Below are 20,738 nucleotides of genomic sequence, written 5' to 3'. Positions count from 1 at the left end.
TCCCCCTACTCCTAGCCTTTTAGGGGTACAAACAATAGTAATTGGGGCCTAGTGTGGTTGTGTACGTGTGATATACATACACTTTTTTGGGATCATATTTTCTATTCCGCTATTTAATCAAAAACCTTTGGGGATCAGTTAAATTGGGGGATAGTCTGTGTTGGTACGTGTGAGAGAGATCCACCTTTCCAAGTTGTTGGGGTTCATCTCATACTTCTGAAGGTTTGAGGGTGCTGCCTGTTCCATACTCCCCCTACTCCTAGCCTTTTAGGGGTACAAACAATAGTAATTGGGGCCTAGTGTGGTTGTGTACGTGTGATATACATACACTTTTTTGGGATCATATTTTCTATTCCGCTATTTAATCAAAAACCTTTGGGGATCAGTTAAATTGGGGGATAGTCTGTGTTGGTACGTGTGAGAGAGATCCACCTTTCCAAGTTGTTGGGGTTCATCTCATACTTCTGAAGGTTTGAGGGTGCTGCCTGTTCCATACTCCCCCTACTCCTAGCCTTTTAGGGGTACAAACAATAGTAATTGGGGCCTAGTGTGGTTGTGTACGTGTGATATACATACACTTTTTTGGGATCATATTTTCTATTCCGCTATTTAATCAAAAACCTTTGGGGATCAGTTAAATTGGGGGATAGTCTGTGTTGGTACGTGTGAGAGAGATCCACCTTTCCAAGTTGTTGGGGTTCATCTCATACTTCTGAAGGTTTGAGGGTGCTGCCTGTTCCATACTCCCCCTACTCCTAGCCTTTTAGGGGTACAAACAATAGTAATTGGGGCCTAGTGTGGTTGTGTACGTGTGATATACATACACTTTTTTGGGATCATATTTTCTATTCCGCTATTTAATCAAAAACCTTTGGGGATCAGTTAAATTGGGGGATAGTCTGTGTTGGTACGTGTGAGAGAGATCCACCTTTCCAAGTTGTTGGGGTTCATCTCATACTTCTGAAGGTTTGAGGGTGCTGCCTGTTCCATACTCCCCCTACTCCTAGCCTTTTAGGGGTACAAACAATAGTAATTGGGGCCTAGTGTGGTTGTGTACGTGTGATATACATACACTTTTTTGGGATCATATTTTCTATTCCGCTATTTAATCAAAAACCTTTGGGGATCAGTTAAATTGGGGGATAGTCTGTGTTGGTACGTGTGAGAGAGATCCACCTTTCCAAGTTGTTGAGGTTCATCTCATACTTCTGAAGGTTTGAGGGTGCTGCCTGTTCCATACTCCCCCTACTCCTAGCCTTTTAGGGGTACAAACAATAGTAATTGGGGCCTAGTGTGGTTGTGTACGTGTGATATACATACACTTTTTTGGGATCATATTTTCTATTCCGCTATTTAATCAAAAACCTTTGGGGATCAGTTAAATTGGGGGATAGTCTGTGTTGGTACGTGTGAGAGAGATCCACCTTTCCAAGTTGTTGGGGTTCATCTCATACTTCTGAAGGTTTGAGGGTGCTGCCTGTTCCATACTCCCCCTACTCCTAGCCTTTTAGGGGTACAAACAATAGTAATTGGGGCCTAGTGTGGTTGTGTACGTGTGATATACATACACTTTTTTGGGATCATATTTTCTATTCCGCTATTTAATCAAAAACCTTTGGGGATCAGTTAAATTGGGGGATAGTCTGTGTTGGTACGTGTGAGAGAGATCCACCTTTCCAAGTTGTTGGGGTTCATCTCATACTTCTGAAGGTTTGAGGGTGCTGCCTGTTCCATACCCCCCCTACTCCTCATCTAGCCTTTTAGGGGTACAAACAATAGTAATTGGGGCCTAGTGTGGTTGTGTACGTGCGAGATACATACACTTTTTTTGATCATATTTCCTATTCCGCTATTCAATAAAAACCTTTGAGGATCAATTGAATTGCGGGATAGTCTGTGTCGGTACGTGTGAGAGAGATCCACCTTTCCAAGTTGTTGGGGTTCATCTCATACTTCTGAAGGTTTGAGGGTGCTGCCTGTTCCATACCCCCCCTACTCCTCATCTAGCCTTTTAGGGGTACAAACAATAGTAATTGGGGCCTAGTGTGGTTGTGTACGTGCGAGATACATACACTTTTTTTGATCATATTTCCTATTCCGCTATTCAATAAAAACCTTTGAGGATCAATTGAATTGCGGGATAGTCTGTGTCGGTACGTGTGAGAGAGATCCACCTTTCCAAGTTGTTGGGGTTCATCTCATACTTCTGAAGGTTTGAGGGTGCTGCCTGTTCCATACCCCCCCTACTCCTCATCTAGCCTTTTAGGGGTACAAACAATAGTAATTGGGGCCTAGTGTGGTTGTGTACGTGCGAGATACATACACTTTTTTTGATCATATTTCCTATTCCGCTATTCAATAAAAACCTTTGAGGATCAATTGAATTGCGGGATAGTCTGTGTCGGTACGTGTGAGAGAGATCCACCTTTCCAAGTTGTTGGGGTTCATCTCATACTTCTGAAGGTTTGAGGGTGCTGCCTGTTCCATACCCCCCCTACTCCTCATCTAGCCTTTTAGGGGTACAAACAATAGTAATTGGGGCCTAGTGTGGTTGTGTACGTGCGAGATACATACACTTTTTTTGATCATATTTCCTATTCCGCTATTCAATAAAAACCTTTGAGGATCAATTGAATTGCGGGATAGTCTGTGTCGGTACGTGTGAGAGAGATCCACCTTTCCAAGTTGTTGGGGTTCATCTCATACTTCTGAAGGTTTGAGGGTGCTGCCTGTTCCATACCCCCCCTACTCCTCATCTAGCCTTTTAGGGGTACAAACAATAGTAATTGGGGCCTAGTGTGGTTGTGTACGTGCGAGATACATACACTTTTTTTGATCATATTTCCTATTCCGCTATTCAATAAAAACCTTTGAGGATCAATTGAATTGCGGGATAGTCTGTGTCGGTACGTGTGAGAGAGATCCACCTTTCCAAGTTGTTGGGGTTCATCTCATACTTCTGAAGGTTTGAGGGTGCTGCCTGTTCCATACCCCCCCTACTCCTCATCTAGCCTTTTAGGGGTACAAACAATAGTAATTGGGGCCTAGTGTGGTTGTGTACGTGCGAGATACATACACTTTTTTTGATCATATTTCCTATTCCGCTATTCAATAAAAACCTTTGAGGATCAATTGAATTGCGGGATAGTCTGTGTCGGTACGTGTGAGAGAGATCCACCTTTCCAAGTTGTTGGGGTTCATCTCATACTTCTGAAGGTTTGAGGGTGCTGCCTGTTCCATACCCCCCCTACTCCTCATCTAGCCTTTTAGGGGTACAAACAATAGTAATTGGGGCCTAGTGTGGTTGTGTACGTGCGAGATACATACACTTTTTTTGATCATATTTCCTATTCCGCTATTCAATAAAAACCTTTGAGGATCAATTGAATTGCGGGATAGTCTGTGTCGGTACGTGTGAGAGAGATCCACCTTTCCAAGTTGTTGGGGTTCATCTCATACTTCTGAAGGTTTGAGGGTGCTGCCTGTTCCATACCCCCCCTACTCCTCATCTAGCCTTTTAGGGGTACAAACAATAGTAATTGGGGCCTAGTGTGGTTGTGTACGTGCGAGATACATACACTTTTTTTGATCATATTTCCTATTCCGCTATTCAATAAAAACCTTTGAGGATCAATTGAATTGCGGGATAGTCTGTGTCGGTACGTGTGAGAGAGATCCACCTTTCCAAGTTGTTGGGGTTCATCTCATACTTCTGAAGGTTTGAGGGTGCTGCCTGTTCCATACTCCCCCTACTCCTCATCTAGCCTTTTAGGGGTACAAACAATAGTAATTGGGGCCTAGTGTGGTTGTGTACGTGTGATATACATACACTTTTTTTGGATCATATTTTCTATTCCGCTATTCAATAAAAACCTTTCTAGGGCAAGATCTTAAATTACAGAAATATGAGGAGACCGTCAAATAAGGGCCGTGGCCTGGGTCGTGGTGCTGCTGGTAGAGCTCCTGTTGCAAGGAGAGGACATGGTCGATCTGTGCCAGCTACACGCACAAGTGAAACACCTTCCTCAAGTGTGAGTAGGCGACAGAACCTGCATCAGTATTTGGTAGGGCATCAAACGCCCCTAGAAGTGATGAGGCCAGAACAAGTTGAGGCGATAGTAGATTGGTTTGCTGCTGACAGTGCCTCCAGTTCCTTCACATTGTCTCCCACCCAGTCTACTGCAGAAAGGTCAGAGTTGGCACCTGCAGCCAATGTCCAACCGTCTTTCACCTCACCCCCTTGCAAATCAGGCCAGCAGTCTGAGCCCCAAGCCATACAGCAGTCTCTTATTCTTTTTGAGGACTCTGTCAGCAGGGTTTCCCAGGGCCATCCACCTAGCCCTGCCCCAGAAGTGGAAGAGATTGAGTGCAGCGATGCCCAACCACTTATTTCTCAAGATGAGTACATGCAAGGATCATCGCAGCACGTCTCCGATGATGACGAAACGCAGGTGCCAACTGCTGCGGCGTTCAGCATTGTGGAGACCGACAAGGAGGGCAGGGGTGAAGACTGGGTGGAAGATGATGTGGAGGACGATGAGGTCCTCGACCCCACATGGAATGAACGTCATGCAGGTGAACTGAGTAGTTTGGAGGAAGAGGCGGTGGTCGCACAGAGCCACCAGCACAGCAGAAGAGGGAGCAGGGTGCAGAAGCGGAGCGGCCGTGCCCTAGACACTACGCCCGCTACTGCCCAACGCAGCAAGGGAACGAGCGCACCAAAGTCAGCTCAAAGGAGTTCTCTAGCGTGGAAGTTCTTTAGAAAATGTGCTGATGACAGGACACGAGTGGTTTGCACCCTGTGCAATCAGAGCTTGAAGCGAGGCATGAACCTTCTCAACCTGAGCACAACCTGCATGATCAGGCATCTAAGTGCAAAGCACGAGCTGCAGTGGAGTACACACCTTCAAAACCAAGAAACGTCTCTGGCTCATCCTGCTTCCTCTTCTGCTGCAGTCTCGGCCGCTCCAGCCACATCTGTAGTGATACCGGCACCTGCCACCCCGCAAACAGACGATCTGTCAGCAACACCACCACCTGGGTCACCAACAACCATCTCCACAATGTCCCGTGGAAGCGTTCAGCTTTCCATCTCCCAAACACTTGAGAGGAAGAGGAAGTACCCCCCTACCCACCCGCGATCCCTGGCCCTGAATGCCAGCATTTCAAAATTATTGGCCTTTGAAATGCTGTCATTCCGTCTGGTGGAGACGCACAGTTTTAAAAACCTTATGTCGGTGGCTGTCCCACAGTACGTCGTGCCCAGCCGCCACTACTTTTCCAGGCAAGCCATCCCTTCCCTGCACAACCAAGTGGGGGAAAAAATCAGGTGTGCACTGCGCAACGCCATCTGTGCCAAGGTCCACCTAACTACGGATACGTGGACCAGTAAGCACGGTCAGGGGCGTTATATCTCCCTAACGGCACACTGGGTAAATGCAGTGGCGGATGGGCCTGAGGCGGATAGCAATTTGGCGCATGTCCTTCCACCACCGAGGATTGCAGGGCGCTTCAGTTTGCCTCCTGTTCCTAACTCCTCCTACTCCGCTTCCTCATCCTCTACCGCCTCCTCATCCGGACAGCGTAACACCTTCACCACCAACTTCAGCACGGCCAGGGGTAAACGACAGCAGGCAGTTTTACAACTTGCCTGTTTGGGGGACAAACCACACACCGCGCAGGAGTTGTGGAGGAGCATGGAACAGCAGACAAATGAGTGGTTGCTGCCAGCGAGCCTCAAGCCCGGCCTGGTGGTGTGCGATAACGGGCGAAATCTCATAGCAGCTCTGGGCCTAGCCGGTTTGACGCACATCCCTTGCCTGGCGCATGTGCTGAATTTGGTGGTGCAGAGGTTCCTTAAAAACTACCCCGATATGTCAGAGCTGCTGCAGAAAGTGCGGGCCGTTTGTGCGCACTTTCGGCGTTCTCACCCTGCTGCTGCTCGCCTGGCAGCGCTGCAGCGTAACTTCGGCCTTCCCGCTCACCGCCTCATATGTGACGTGCCCACAAGGTGGAACTCCACCTTGCACATGCTGGAAAGACTGTGCGAGCAGCAGCAGGCCATAGTGGAGTTTCAGCTGCAGCACGCACGCGTGAGTCGCTCTGCGGAACAGCACCACTTCACCACCAATAACTGGGCCTCCATGCGAGACCTGTGTGCCTTGTTGCGCTGTTTTGAGTACTCCACCAACATGGCCAGTGGCAATGACGCCGTTCTCAGCTTAACTATCCCACTTCTATGCCTCCTTGAAAAAACAATTCGGGCGATGATGGAAGAGGATGTGGCACAGGATGAGGAGGAGGAGGAGGATGAAGAGGTAACATTTCCAAGGCTTTCAGGGCAGTCATTCGCAAGGGGCTCCGAGGGTGGGTTCCTGCACACGCAAACGCCAGGGACGCAATTGTCCAGCAGGGGCACAGTTCTGGAGGATGAGGAGGATGAGGAGGAGGAGGAGCTGGAGGAGGAGATGGAACCATGTTCACAGCAGGGTGGCACCCAGGCCAGCTCATGGCCATCACTGGTGCGTGGCTGGGGGGATACAGAGGACACGGACCATACACCTCCCACAGAGGACAGCCTTTCGTTGCCTCTGGGCAGCCTGGCACACATGAGCGATTACATGCTGCAGTGTCTCCACAACGACCGCCGAGTTGCCCACATTCTAACTTGTGCTGATTACTGGGTGGCCACGCTGCTGGATCCCCGTTACAAGGACAACGTACCGTCCTTAATTCACTCACTGGAGCGCGATCGCAAGATGCGCGAGTACAAGCGCACGCTGGTAGACGCCATGCTGCTGGCATTCCCATCTGACAGCGGGGCCACAGTGGAAGCACAAGGCAGAGGAGGAGGAGGAGGAGGTCGCCAACGCAACCAGGGCACCGCCAGCACCTCAGAAGGCAGGGTTAGCATGGCCGAAATGTGGAAAAGCTTTGTCAGCACGCCACAACAAACAGCAGCACCAGCAGCTCAGATGGAACGTCTTAGCAGGAGGCAGCATTTTACCAACATGGTGGAGCAGTATGTGTGCACACGCCTACATGTAGTGAATGACGGGTCTGCCCCCTTCAACTTCTGGGTCTCCAAATTGGGCACATGGCCTGAGCTTGCCCTTTACGCCTTGGAGGTGCTGGCGTGCCCTGCAGCCAGTGTATTATCTGAACGGGTATTTAGCACGGCTGGGGGCGTTATAACAGACAAGCGCAGCCGCCTGTCCAGAGACAATGTGGACAAGCTCACGTTCATTAAAATGAACCAGGCATGGATCCCACGGGACTTTTCCGTACCTTATGCAGAATAGCAATGGATACCGACCTTACCCACCCATTGTTCCATTTTTGCTCTTTCTCACTCTTTTGGGGTGTACCCTCATTTAAAATTTGTGAAAAGAAGCAGTGTTGGCTACCTCGTCCTCCTCCTCAGGGCCAGATTAATGTAGGGGCTATTGGAGCTGCAGCTCCAGGCCCCTACCTTTTATATAGGCCCCGGGTTGGCCATATTCACTGTTACCGCTCTTCTGTCACTTGTAAACACAGAAGTCTGGCTTCTATGCTCGCTTCCCCAGGCAGCACCCTCAGAACCTCCCCACACAGCGTGAAGGCCGGACAAGGAGGGACAGTTGGCGATGCATGGATGTGTTTATGGGCTTCAGAGACAGCATCCCATGTTGAATTAGGCATGCATGGCTGCACCCTTCCTCCTCTGGGTGCATGGCAAGGCACGGCCCTAAGGCCCTTCAAAATCCTCAGCACCAAGCCCATGATGCTGTTAATCCGGCCCTGGTCCTCCTCCACCGCCGCTTCCACCTACACCGCCCATAGGTGTGCGCAGCCTATTGCATTAAGGTGTGCACCCCAAAGTTGAAATACACATGCATGTGTTTGCCAGCAGGGAGAGTAATGTATCGGGGCCATGTACCTGTAGGCAAGGAGAAATAGAGCAGAGCAGGTCCCAGGGAGATCTTTCCCATCTCCTCACTGGCAATGCTATGTGCCCTAGGTGATTAGGGTGTGCCCAGGCACACCCAGCACACCCTGTGCGCACGCCTATGTCACCGCCACATCCACCACCACCTCAACCTCCCTCCTACTCCATATGGGCCTCGTCCTTCAGAGATGAAGAAGAACATTGTTTTATTTTTCTGTTTTTTTTTGTTGTTTTAAGTTATTTCCCTATCCACATTTGTTTGCAGAGCACTTGCCATGCTCTTAATTACGTTTTGCTGCCATTTGCAGCACTCTAGCCCTTTCCTTTGGTGTTTTAGAGCCATTTTAGTGCCTTAAAGTTCGGGTCCCCATTGACTTCAATGGGGTTCGGTGTCCGGGAAAAGTTCGGTAAAAGTCCGGGACACGGACCCGGACTTTTTTTTAAAGTTCGGCCGAACCCGTCGAACACGGACATCTAGGTGTCCGCTCAACCCTACTTGAAATATATCACTCTGTGTGTAACATATCTATATAAAATATATGAGTTTTACTTTTTAAATTGAATTACTGAAATAAATTAACTGTTTGATATTCTAATTTTATGAGATGCACCTGTATGTATGTACACATACACAATAGGGTGAATATTTTTTTAATCCCCTGCAGATTTCATAAGTTTGCCCACTTGCAAAGACATTAATAATGATAATGTTTATCATAGGTGTATTTGAAATAATAGAGGCAGAATATCAACCAAAAATCCAGAAACAACACATGATATAAATGTTATAAATTAAGTTACACTTCAGTGAGTAAAATAAATATTTGATCCCCTACCAATCAACAGTAATTTTGGCTCCCACAGACTGGCTACAGTATTTGTTCATGTGGTACACAAATGAGTCTGTCAATTTAAGAAAGTGCTCCTAATGACAACTCGTTATGTGTGTATAAAAGACATCTGTCCACAAATTCTTTCTTCCATTCAAACCTTACCATCATAGGCAAGACCAATAAGCTGTCAAAGGATGTCAAGGACAAGATTTAAGACCTACACAAGGCTGGGATGGGCTACAAGACCATCAGCAAGAAGCTTGGTGAGAAGGAGGCAACTGTTGGAGAAATAATTTGCAAATGGAAGAAATACAAAATAACCATCAATCGCCCTCGGTCTGGAGCTCCATGCAAGGTTTCGCCTCATGGGGTAAGGATTCTTATGAGAAATGTGACGGATCAGCCCAGAACTACTCAGAAGAAGCTTGTGAATGATCTCAAGGCAGTTGGGACCACAGTCACCAAACAAACCATTGGTAACACTATATGCCGCCATAGATTGAAATCCTGCAGTGCCCTCAAGGTCCCCCTCTTCAAGAAGGCACATATACGGGCCTGTCTGAAGGTTGCCAGTGAACATCTAAATGAGAAGGATTCGAAAAAAAAGTTCTGTGATTGGATGAGACCAAAATTTAGCTTTTTGGCATTAACTCGACTCGCCATTGTGGGGGAAATTAATGGGGTTTGGTGCATATAAACCCGCTCTGTGCACGGAGAACTTTGCTGTGCTGAAAAGCGCACTTGCAGATAGTAATACGCACCAAGTGCCATTAATCCCTTGTACTGAAAAGTACAATGTACAGCTCTTATTTATAAAGAAATCCCAGCACGCATGGCGACAAAGAGAGAAACAGACAAAAAGCTGTGTCACGGTCATTGTCAACAGAATCAGTCCCTGCTGGAACAGGGCTCTTTTTTATTTATAGTCAGGAAACAATGGTTTACAATAGGAGGTGGCAACTGTACAACACAGCCAATCACAGACATGTATACATTCAAAAGTTCAATAGAAAGGGGAGTGTATGTCAATGAACAAGCTGAACCGTGTGCATGAGTTTCCAGCCGTTGGGTGCAAGAGGAACCATGCACTATTGCTAACAATGGGACCCACGTGTAATGGCCGCCAAACATCATACAATGGAACTAGTTTGTATTCTCATGAACATGGCCTGCTTATACATACACATGCACTCCCGTCATAACCTGTTAGAATGCATCCTATATAAGAAAGTTCATAAAAAACATATTTGATAGTGAATATGCTATTGTTCCAGTAAATGAGACTATATCTGCAAAGGATATAGCAGCAGTATTTCGATCATGCGAATCAAGCATAACAAAAAGCTACCAGCCATTATTCCAGCTACAGCGCAGATACTTATGAAAACGATAATAATTCCACCTCACAAAAGCATCTTCACCAGTGAATACCGGGGCCCCGGCTGACTGATATACATTTGCACGGCGAACTTCGCATCGCACTGCCATGCATCCGGACCGGTGTTCGCTCATTTGCTAGCCGCTCAGAGCGCCCGCCGTTCGGGAGATCAGACGAGTGGTATGCAGTCCCCATTTAATGGAAGGTTTCCACAATGACAGGTCTTTCCTCAATGCTAGTTAAAGCCATATTCCCTGTACATAGCAAATATTGGTCAACTGACACTGGGAGACTTAATGGCAATTTAACTAAAACATGTCCTGAAAAATGTCCACACAAATATTAATAAAATTTCTACTACACCATGTTTGGAGAAAGAAAAATGCTGACTATGACCCTAAGACCACCATCCCGACAGTCAGGTTTACCTGCTAAAGGTACAGGTCGACTTTGCCGCATTGAGGAGCAATGTACGGGGCCATGTTTTGTAAACTCTTGGATGAGAACCTTCTTCTCTCAGCCAGAACACTGAAGATGGGTCGTGGATGGGTCCTCCAGTATGACAATGCCCCAAAACATACTGCCAAGGCAACAAAGGAGTGGCTCAAGAAGAAGAACATTAAGGTCATGGAGTGGCCTAGCTAGTCTCCAGACCTTAATCCTATAGAAAATGTATGGAGGGAGGTGAAACTTCGAGTTGCCAAACGACAGCCTTAAGGATTTAGAGAACATGTGTAAAGAAGAGTGGACCAAAATCCCTCCTGAAATGTGTGCAAACTTGGTTATCAACTACAAGAAACGTTTTACCTGTGCTTGCCAACACTAATGCCAATACTAATTTTACTTATTGAGCTGCAACTTAATTTATAGCATTTGTATCATGTGTTTTTTTGGGGTTTTTGGTTGTTATTCTGTCTCTATCATGTAAAATATATATATATATGATAAATATTTTAGACCCTTCATTTTGGACAAACTTACAAAATCTGCAGGGTATCAAATAATTATTTTCCCCACTGTTTATATGTGTGTGTATATATAAGTGTGTGTGTATGTATGTATGTATGTGTGTATGTATATATATATATATATATATATATATATATATACTCATATACATATACACAGCAGGTAAAATATGTATTGTACACGTCCTCATTTTGGCACACATTGACATGAAATTTTCACCACATGTCTGTAACAATCCATGCAATCTTTAAATAGAAAGAAACCAAAACAAATACGTTCAGAAATTAAGTTATGTGTAATAAAATAGAATGACATTGGGAACAAGTATTGAACACATGAAGAAAGAGAGGTGCAAAAAGGCATGGAAAGCCATGACACCAGTTAAAATCTATCCGTAATTTGAAAACAATCCTGCTTCTTTTCAGTGCAAATTAATAGCAGCTGGTTCAGTCCCAACTGATGGTCTATAAAAAGGTGTATCATTACCAAGGTGTCACACAAGAAACATCTCATTAAGGGTAAAAGCAAAGAGCCCTCTCAAAAACCTTGTTGTTGCAAAACATACTGATGGCATTGGTTACAGAAGGATTTCTAAACTTCTGAATGCTCCAGTGAGCACTGTTGGGGCAGCCATAATCCAGACGTGGAAAAAAATTATGAGAAGAGTTGTCCAAGCGCCAAGGACAACAAAGAAAACAATAAGTAATGCACTCAATCACCATGGCCTGTATGCACGCTCACCACGCAAGACTCCATTGCTGAAGAAAAAGCATGTTAAAGCTTGTTTAAAGTTTGCTGCACAATATTTAGACAATCCTGTAAAATACTGGGATCATTTAATCTGGTCAGATGAGACCAAAACTGAAATACCAACAGTGAAGTTTGGAGGTGGGAACATCATGGTGTGGAGCGGTTTTTCAGCATACAGTACTGGCAAACTTCATATCATTGAAGGAAGAATGAATGGAAAAATGTACCAAGACATTATTGATAAAAATCTGCTGCCATCTACTAGGATGATGAAGATGAAATGACTGAGGGTAGACATTTCAGCAAGACAATGATCCCATACACAAAGCCAAGGAAGCTCTCAATTGGTTTCAAAGAAAGAAAATAAAGCTGCTAGAATGGCCCAGCCAATCACCTGACTTGAATCCAATAGAAAATCTATAGAAAGAACTAAAGATCAGAGTTCATAGAAGAGGCCCACAAAATGATCAAGATTTGAAGGTTTGTATGGAAGAATGGGCCAAAATCACACCTGAGCAATGCATGCGACTAGTTTCTCCATACAAGAGGCATCTTAAAAGTGTCATTACCAACAAAGGATTTTGTTCAAAGTATTAAAAACATTTCAGTTCGCATGTTCAATACTTTTTCCCTGTCATTCCATTTTATTACACATAACTTAATTTCTGAACTTATTTTTTTTGGTTTCTTTGTATGTATGGATTGCATGGGTTGTTACTTACGTGGTGAAAATTATATGTCAATAGCACCTTTAGAAATATATTTACCTAGAAAAATGGTGACGTGTTCAATACTTATTTTATCTGCTGTATAATACTGTAGAAAAATGCTGTAAATTAAGAATTCTTTCAGAAAGAAAAAGTGTTAATAGTATGTTTATCAATTATCAAAATGGAAAGTAAATGAACAGAAGAGAATTCCAAATCAAATCAATATTTGATGTGACTACCCTTTGCCTTCAAAACAGCATAATTCGTCTAGGTACACTTGCACACATATTTTGAAGGAACTCGGCATGACTTTGGGAACTAACCACAGATCATCTGTGGATGTAGACTGCCGCAAATCCTTCTGTCTCTTTATGTAATCGCTGAGACTTGATGATGTTGACATCAGGGCTCTGTGGGGACCAAACCATTACTTTATTTCACAATTTTTCTGCACTGCAGTTCCTATATATTTGTGCATCATTGAGTCACTGAGCCTTGTTTCCACATCGGAAGTGTGGCTTTTTGGTCACAATTCTTCCATGAAGAACATTCCTGGACAGACTTCTCCAGACAAAAGATGGGCTTACCTGGGTCCCACTGGTTTCCATCAGTTCTGTGCTGATGACACTGCTGGATATCTTACGATGTCAAAGGGAAGTAAGCATGATGTGTCTTTCTTCTGATGCATTGTTTTCTTGGCCAACCACTGCGTCTATGGTCCTCAACGTTGCTCATTTCTACGTGCTTCTTCAAAAGAGCTTGATTGGTAAATCTTGTTTGTTTTGAAATCTCTGCCTGAGGGAGAACTTCCTCATGCAGTGTAATTACCTTGTGTCTTGCCATGGACCTGTGACATAAAACTGTCTTCCACAACCTCACCTTAGTAGCAGAGTTTTGGCTGTTCCTTTAAGCCTCTTGCACAGTTTTTTCTGTTTTAGTTAATGACTGTGTTTCAACCTACATATGAAATTGATGATCATTAGCACCTGCTTAGTATAATTGGTTAACCATACATCTGACTTAAATCCTACAAAATCCCTGACTTTGTGCAAGTGTACAAAGTGTGCAAGTATAATAATTGATGCTGGTTTGAAGCCAAAGGGTAGGCACACCAAATATTGATTTGATTTAAATTTGTATTGTTTGCCCAATTATTTTCATTTTGTAAATTGATAATAAACAAATAAAATATATTTTTTGACAGCATTCTTACTTTACAGCATTTCTTCACACCTACATTTTCATTTTTTAGCCTGCTCTAGAAAAATGAAAAAATTGTGATGTCAGACAGGAGGCGGCTGACAGGGCCACCCACTGAGCAAAATTTATACCCTATATATTCAGCTGTAGCAAGCAGACAAGAAGGTGGATGTATAAACCCTAATAGATAAATTTGGCAGCAGGTGAGCATGTTGTCCTTGAAGTTAACCACCTCAGACCCGGAAGGTTACTGCACTAATGACACTGACTTGGAAAGGGTTAACATATTGGCTAATCTAAGGTATCTAAGCTAAGGGATGAAATGTGTGCCTAATAAGTTTTAATTTGTGTAATGTGTGCTGCTTTTTACTAAATATCTCTGTTTCTTCCCCCTGCTTTGCAGACATATTGTTCTGTCTCTACAGAGCCCTATGTTGATTGTTAACACAAGGCTCTGGGCTGTGATTGGACACAGCTGATCAGCAGGTCCCAGCCATAAATGTTTGGGCGGGACCTGCTGACAAACTCCCGCTGTGTACAATCACGTCAGGAGTTGGTGCGTGGGGGCTTGCATCCTGTATCTGGAAGAGCCCAGCGACATACAGGTGTGTCGCTGTGCCTGTACTGGCCACCCATCCGCAGTACATTGCGGACGGGCAATCTGCAAGTGGTTAATCAGTTGTAATTAGTCGTAATGATTATTGCAACTGTGACGAGGGTGAAATTGTAATGGCTACACGACTGGGTCAGAGTATCTCTAAAACTGCAGTTCTTCTGGGATGTTCCTGGTCTGCGGTAGTCAGAGCCTACCAAAAGTTGCCCAAAAAAAAAAAACATTGACCGGGTCACGGGCAACCTAAGCTCATTGATGCACATGGGAATATAGGCTGGCCCATGTAGCCGGATTCAATAGAAGAGCTTCTGTAGCTCAGATTGCTGTAAAGGTTAATGCTGGTTCCATTAGAAAGGTGTCAGAATCACAGTTTGTTGCATATGGGGCTGTGCAGCTGCATACTGGTCAGAGTTTCCATGCTAACCCATACCCACATCTAAAATTGCCCACAATAGACACATGAGCATCAGAACTGAACCATGGAGCAATGGATGAAGGTGGCTTGGTCTGATGAATTCAGGAATGGTTTGAGGAACAGAACAATGAGTTTGAGGTGTTGGCTTGACCCCCAAATTCTCCAGATCTCAATCAAATCAAGCATCTGTGGGATGTTCTGGAAAAACAAGTCTGATCCAAGGATCGCTAACTCACAACTTACAGAACTTAAAGGATCTACTACTGATGGCTTGTTTCCAGATATCACAGCATACCTTCAGAGGTATAGTGGAGTCTCTGAATCGACAGGTTATGGAGAGTGGTCATAATGTTATGGTTGATCAGCGTATATGATAGCTCAGTGCACTGGATTTCTCACTGCTGCTATGGATACTGGAGGCATGATAAAAGGAAATGGGTGTGCTGAGGTAGGTATATACATGCAGTACGCAAAATACCCAAAGTGAAAATGAAAGTGCCACTCAGCTTTAATGTTCTGCAAGATAGAATAGGAATGCTCCCTACTGCTTGCAAATGTTTTTTTTTTTTCTTTTGTGAAAAGTGCTTATTTTAGTCTCCTAAATGGCACATGTTGTCTGCAATTGATTTAGTTGTTACTCCCCTAATGCAGATCAACTATAAAGAGACAGTAATAAACTCTGTACTACCTTTTTTTTCAGATGCCTGTGCCAAATCCAAGGGTACGAAAACCCACAGCAGACAAAAAGGTCTCCTTTTTTGTTTCCAATACAGAACATTTAGTAAGTACTATACATTTACAGTTTAAAATACTTTCTATACTTGTATTTTTTTCCCTGTGTTTGCTTGGTTTTGCACAAGGAGCCACCAACAATCCAAAAACATTATTGGTTCTTAGTTAAATTCCTATTAAAAATGAACCTTGTGCATATACAGTATATTCATTCTGTGAATGAATCCATCTATGTAATCTATAAACAGCTGCATAATGAAGCAGTGTTTGCTAAACTAGTCAGTGCTTGCTAAACCAGTCAGTGCTTGCTAACAAAAGCTGTTCTACAAGCTACTTTATTTCAGTAATATGTTTCTGTCTCTTTAAGCTGCTACCAGCATCTTTCCATCAAAACATTGAGGACAATAAATTAGGTCTGATTAATAGGTAAGACTTGGGGGTTTTATTTCACCCCAAAGTCTACAAAGTCTATGGACTGCAAAAGTCCAGAACTTGAGATCTGAGAAAACAACAAAATTTGTTTCCTTCATAGACAAATCAAGTTGAAGACCCTCCACTATATGTAGGTGAAAAGCCTAGGTGATATGTACTTTATATACAATGAACAGACCTGCCCACCAGGGCCTCCTAATATACAATATACGAGTCAGATTATGTACTGTATATTAGTTAGATTGGTTTATTTAAAAAAAAAAAAAAAAAAGATGTAGATGGATTAATAGTAAAGCAAGGTGATTGTTTTCAACTGGCTTTGTAAAATTATCATTAACAGAGTGCAACCTTCCGCTATTACTGCATTGGGAACTCCTTTCAAAGTATGTTTTGTTGTACCATAGCAATTAAACGTAAAGAGTTTTGAAGTTGAGCTCAAAGTAGATACAGTGACTTGAAAAAGTATTCGTACCCCTTTAAATTTTCCAACTTTTGTCATGTTACAACCAAAAACGTAAATGTATTTTATTTGCATTTTATGTGATAGATCAACACAAAGTGGCACATAATTGTGAAGTAAAAGAAAAATGATAAATTGTTTTCAATTTTTTTTACAAATAATTATGTGAAAAGTGTGGCATGAATTTGTATTTAGCCCCACTAAGTCAATACTATGTAGAACCACTTTTTGCTGAAATTACAGCTGCAAGTCTTTTTGGGTATGCCTCTACCGGCTTTGCACTTCTAGCAAGTGAAATGTTTGCCCATTCTTCTTTGCAAAATAGCTCAAGCTTTGTCTGATTTGTCTGTGAACAGCAATTTTCAAGTCTTGCCACAGATTCTCAATTGGATTTAGGTCTGGACTTTGACTGGGCTATTCTAACACATGAATAGGCTTTGATCTAATCCATTCTATTGTAGCTCTGGTTGTATGTTTAGGATCATTATCCTGCCGGTAGATGAACCTCCGCCCCAGTCTCAAGTCTTCCCATCAACTCTTACCAGCTTCCCCGTCCCTGCTGAAGAAAAACATCCCCACAACATGTTGCGCCCACCGCCATGTTACACGGTGTGGATGGTTGTGTTCAGGGTGATGTGCAGTGTTAGTTTTCCGCCACACATAACGTTTTGCTTTTAGGCCAAAAAGTTTGATTTTGGTCTCATTTGACCAGAGCACCTATTTCCTGTGTTCCCCACATGGCTTCTCGCAAACTGCAAACAGGACTTATTATGGCTTTCTTTTAACAATGGCTTTCTTCTTGCCACTCTCTAATAAAGACTAGATTTGTGGAGTGCACGACTAATAGTTGTCCTATGGACAGATTCCACCCACTGAGCTGTGGATCTCTGCAGTTCCTCCAGAGTTACCATGGGCCTCTTCTTAGCTGCTTCTCTAAATAATGCTCTCCTTGCCCAGCCTGTCAATTTACTGTAGATGGATGGCCACCTAAGGTTTGCAGTTGTGCCATACTCAATTCTCAACTCTAATCCTGACCTGACTGATGTGTTCCGTGGCCTTTATGATGCTGCTTGTTCACTAAGGTTCTCTAACAATCTTCTCAGGGCTTCACAGAACAGTTGTATTTATACTGCAATTAAATTACACACAGGTGGACTCTATTTACTAATTGGGTGACAAAGGGAAGGTAATTGGCTCCGCATTTTAGCTAGGGGTATGAGAGTAAAGGGGGCTGAATAATACACGCCACACTTTTCAGATATTTATTTGTAAAAAAATTCTGAAATCCATTTATCATAACTTCACAATTATGTGTCACTTTGTGTTGGTCTATTACATAATTTCAGCGAAAAGTGGTTGACTCAGCGAGGCTTAATACAAATTCACGCCACACTTAAGGCTCCGTTCACATGTAGGCATTTTTGGGCGTTTTTGGGGAGTTTTTCTGCTCTAGGATCAGCTCTCAAAACGCCCAACAAGACAAATCCTATTCATTTCAATGGCCCCTGTTCACATCTGAGCGTTTTGACGCTATAAGCAAAACGCCCAACGCTCAAAAAAGTACATGAGCTTCTTTTTGGGCAGATTACAGGCGTTTTCCATTGGTTTCTATTCAATCTAAAAAGGCCTGCACAAAAAACGCCTGTAAAAACGCCTGTAAAAATCGCGGTAAAAAACGCGTGAAAACGCTACGCTCAGGTGTGAATGTAGCCTTAAACATATTTATTTGTAAAACATTTTGAAAACAATTTATCATTTTCCTTTTACTTCACAATTTTTTTTTGTTAAATTGTTTATTCAAGAAAAATTGTGGCATACAGAGAAAACACAAAAACAAATAAACAATTTCAATACCATGGGCGGTATCGAATGAAGAACATTTGCCAGGGAACCACTATGGGTATCTAACAGTAGAATGCATCAACGAAATCAAGTACCTGGACCCAGGTCCGGGAGGATAATATGAAAATCATGATGTAGCGTTAGGGCATGAAATAAAAGGATCTGTAGAGAGAGTAGAGTGGATAGGAGAAAGACATAGGCAGAAGAAGGGAAGAGATAGGAAATTAGGGAGAATTAAAAGAGAAGATGGGTGAATTTGCTGGAGGTCAGTGGGGCAGCCTTCTAGAAAAGACTAAACACCAAAATCCATTTAACTTTGATAGACAATCCATTAGGACACTAAAAATCGTGATAAAATAATGACTCAATTGAACATTATTTCCCTGTAACTGTTAGAGTTTTTAAATTTGAACCAGCTGGCCCATATGTTAGCGTGTCTTGTGACATTACCCTTAGATATGTAAGAAAGTTCCTCTAAAAGACAGACTTCATCTACTTCATGAAGCCATTTTCTTAGTGTAGGGATTTTGGGCTGGCCCCACATACGGAATGAGGGCTTTCCTCGTGTTTAGTAAATGCGGTGTAAGGGATCACTTATAGAGGCCAACTGGTTCTTAAGTACAAAGCAATAAAACCGTCCAGGGGTTTAGCGGGATGGAGAGTTTAGTTATATGGTTTTATGCAGCGGATAACCTCAGTCCAGTAGGGTTGAATCAGTGGACATTCCCACTAAATATGGGAGTGAGATGCAGTGCTCCCACAGTTCCTCCAATGTAATGGTGATCTGGAGGGGAACATTTTGTGTAGTTTGAGGGGGGTGTAATGCCACCTGACCAGAAGTTTGTAGTTTGTTTCTGCCATTTTTGGTGAGATTGAGGAAGAATGAGAAAGAAGTAAAAATTTTCCTTCTGCTTATCCGGCAAATGTAAGTGAAGCTCAGAGTGCCATTTATCAAGATAATCTGGATAGGGGGGACCCCAAAGTGAAATGAGAGCCTTGTAGAACTGTGACACACAGTGAGATGGAGGGGTCTTGTGCTGGAATATTGCTTCAATAAAGTTCAGATCTTTCAGGTTCCTCAATGGGTGAGGCAGTGAGTGAAGGAATTGAAGAAGCTGGTTATATCTTCATTTGTCCATAAACGTGGTCGGTTCAGTTCCCATTAGAAGTTTAAGTGGGAATTTGACTGTGTGACATGGAGGAGTAACAAGGGACCCTCAGCAGACCACGATTTGAATCCTTTATCCAGCGAGTCAGGCAGAAAAAAGTTGTGGTTTAGGAGGGGCATTAATGGAGAATTATAAGACCAAGAAAATTTTTTGTGCAGCGAGTCCCATATATCCAACAAGGAGATGGTTAAAGGTGAAGTAGACGGAGCGAGAGATCTTGATGAGCATGGTATCCATAGGACGGTAGCAAGATCCACTTCACTTAAACTTGATTCCAGCTGCACCCATATCTTAGTTTTACCGGCATATTTCCAATCAGCAAGACGGTACAAACATATAGCGTGATAATATGTTTTAATGTCGGGAAGAGCCAGACCCCCAGAACATTTAGATCGGAATAGAGTAGATCTAGAAATTCGGGGGGTGTCCATCCCTCCAAACGTAGCGAGAGATCATGGTCTGTAATATGGAAAAGAAGCCAATAGGCAAACCCAAAAATAGCATTTGAAAAACAAATAGTATATTTTTATTTTTATAATGTTAATTTTACCTAGCCAAGAGAGGGTGGACCATCTTCGGTCAGATTTAATGTTATTTAGCATTTGGATGTAATTGTGCTTAAAAAGAGATGGAAGATGGGGTGTGAGGTAAATACCTGTATTTTAGATTTTTAAATCTCCATGAAAAGGGCATGAGGGGTTTGAACAGATTGGCTTCTGTGGGTGGAATGTTAGAATTTAAAATTTCAGATTTCGTGAGATTTATTTTAAAATTGGAAAGTGTTTGGAATGTTTGAAAGGCCTCTAGTAAGTTCGGCAGAGAGATACGTGGGCGCTGAATGAAAAACAAGATATCATCGTAAGCGGCATATTTATTAGTTGCGGAGCCTATTGTTACACCCTGTATGTCATTGTTATTTCTAATGGAAGCAAGGAAGGGTTCAAGTGCTGTGGCAAACCGTAATGGGAAGAAAGGACATACGTCTAGTGCCATTATGTAGGGAAAGAGTTGCTCAGCAGGCCATTAATGCAAATTGCCGTGGGATTCGAGTAGAGGGATGAGATGCGATTGTGCATTTTTTGTCCAACTCCGAAATGTCGGAGTGTTGTCAGGAGGTAGTCCCAATCCACCCAATCAAAAGCTTTTTCGGCATCCGTAGATAAAAATAGGGTGGGTTGAAAACGGCTTCGGACAAAATGGATTTTTGAAAGAGAGCGTAGGGAGTTGCCACCCCGGTGACGTTAGAGGACTTGGTCCAGAAGAATGGGGAAGAAGGCCAGAGTGAAGATTCTGGAGTCCGACGCCCTG

The 20,738-nt window shown here is 43.4% G+C and overlaps 1 protein-coding gene across 3 annotated transcripts in view; it reads left to right on the top strand.

Moving 5' to 3' along the window:
* The window catches only part of RPGRIP1L (RPGRIP1 like), a 478,852-nt gene that overhangs the window by 339,297 nt on the left and 118,817 nt on the right, over positions 1–20,738 (top strand). For all 3 annotated transcript variants that reach the window (XM_082269857.1, XM_082269856.1, XM_082269855.1), the window contains exon 19: positions 15,496–15,576. In XM_082269857.1, the coding sequence (XP_082125983.1) occupies positions 15,496–15,576 (81 nt within the window). The remainder of the gene's footprint in view (positions 1–15,495; positions 15,577–20,738) is intronic.

The sequence above is a fragment of the Pelophylax lessonae genome, assembly GCF_965119305.1.
Source record: "Pelophylax lessonae genome assembly, chromosome: 10".
In the NCBI taxonomy this organism is placed as follows: Eukaryota; Metazoa; Chordata; class Amphibia; order Anura; family Ranidae; genus Pelophylax; species Pelophylax lessonae.
The sequence above is the reverse complement of the archived record's forward strand: the minus strand, read 5'-3'. Positions and strand labels throughout refer to the sequence as shown.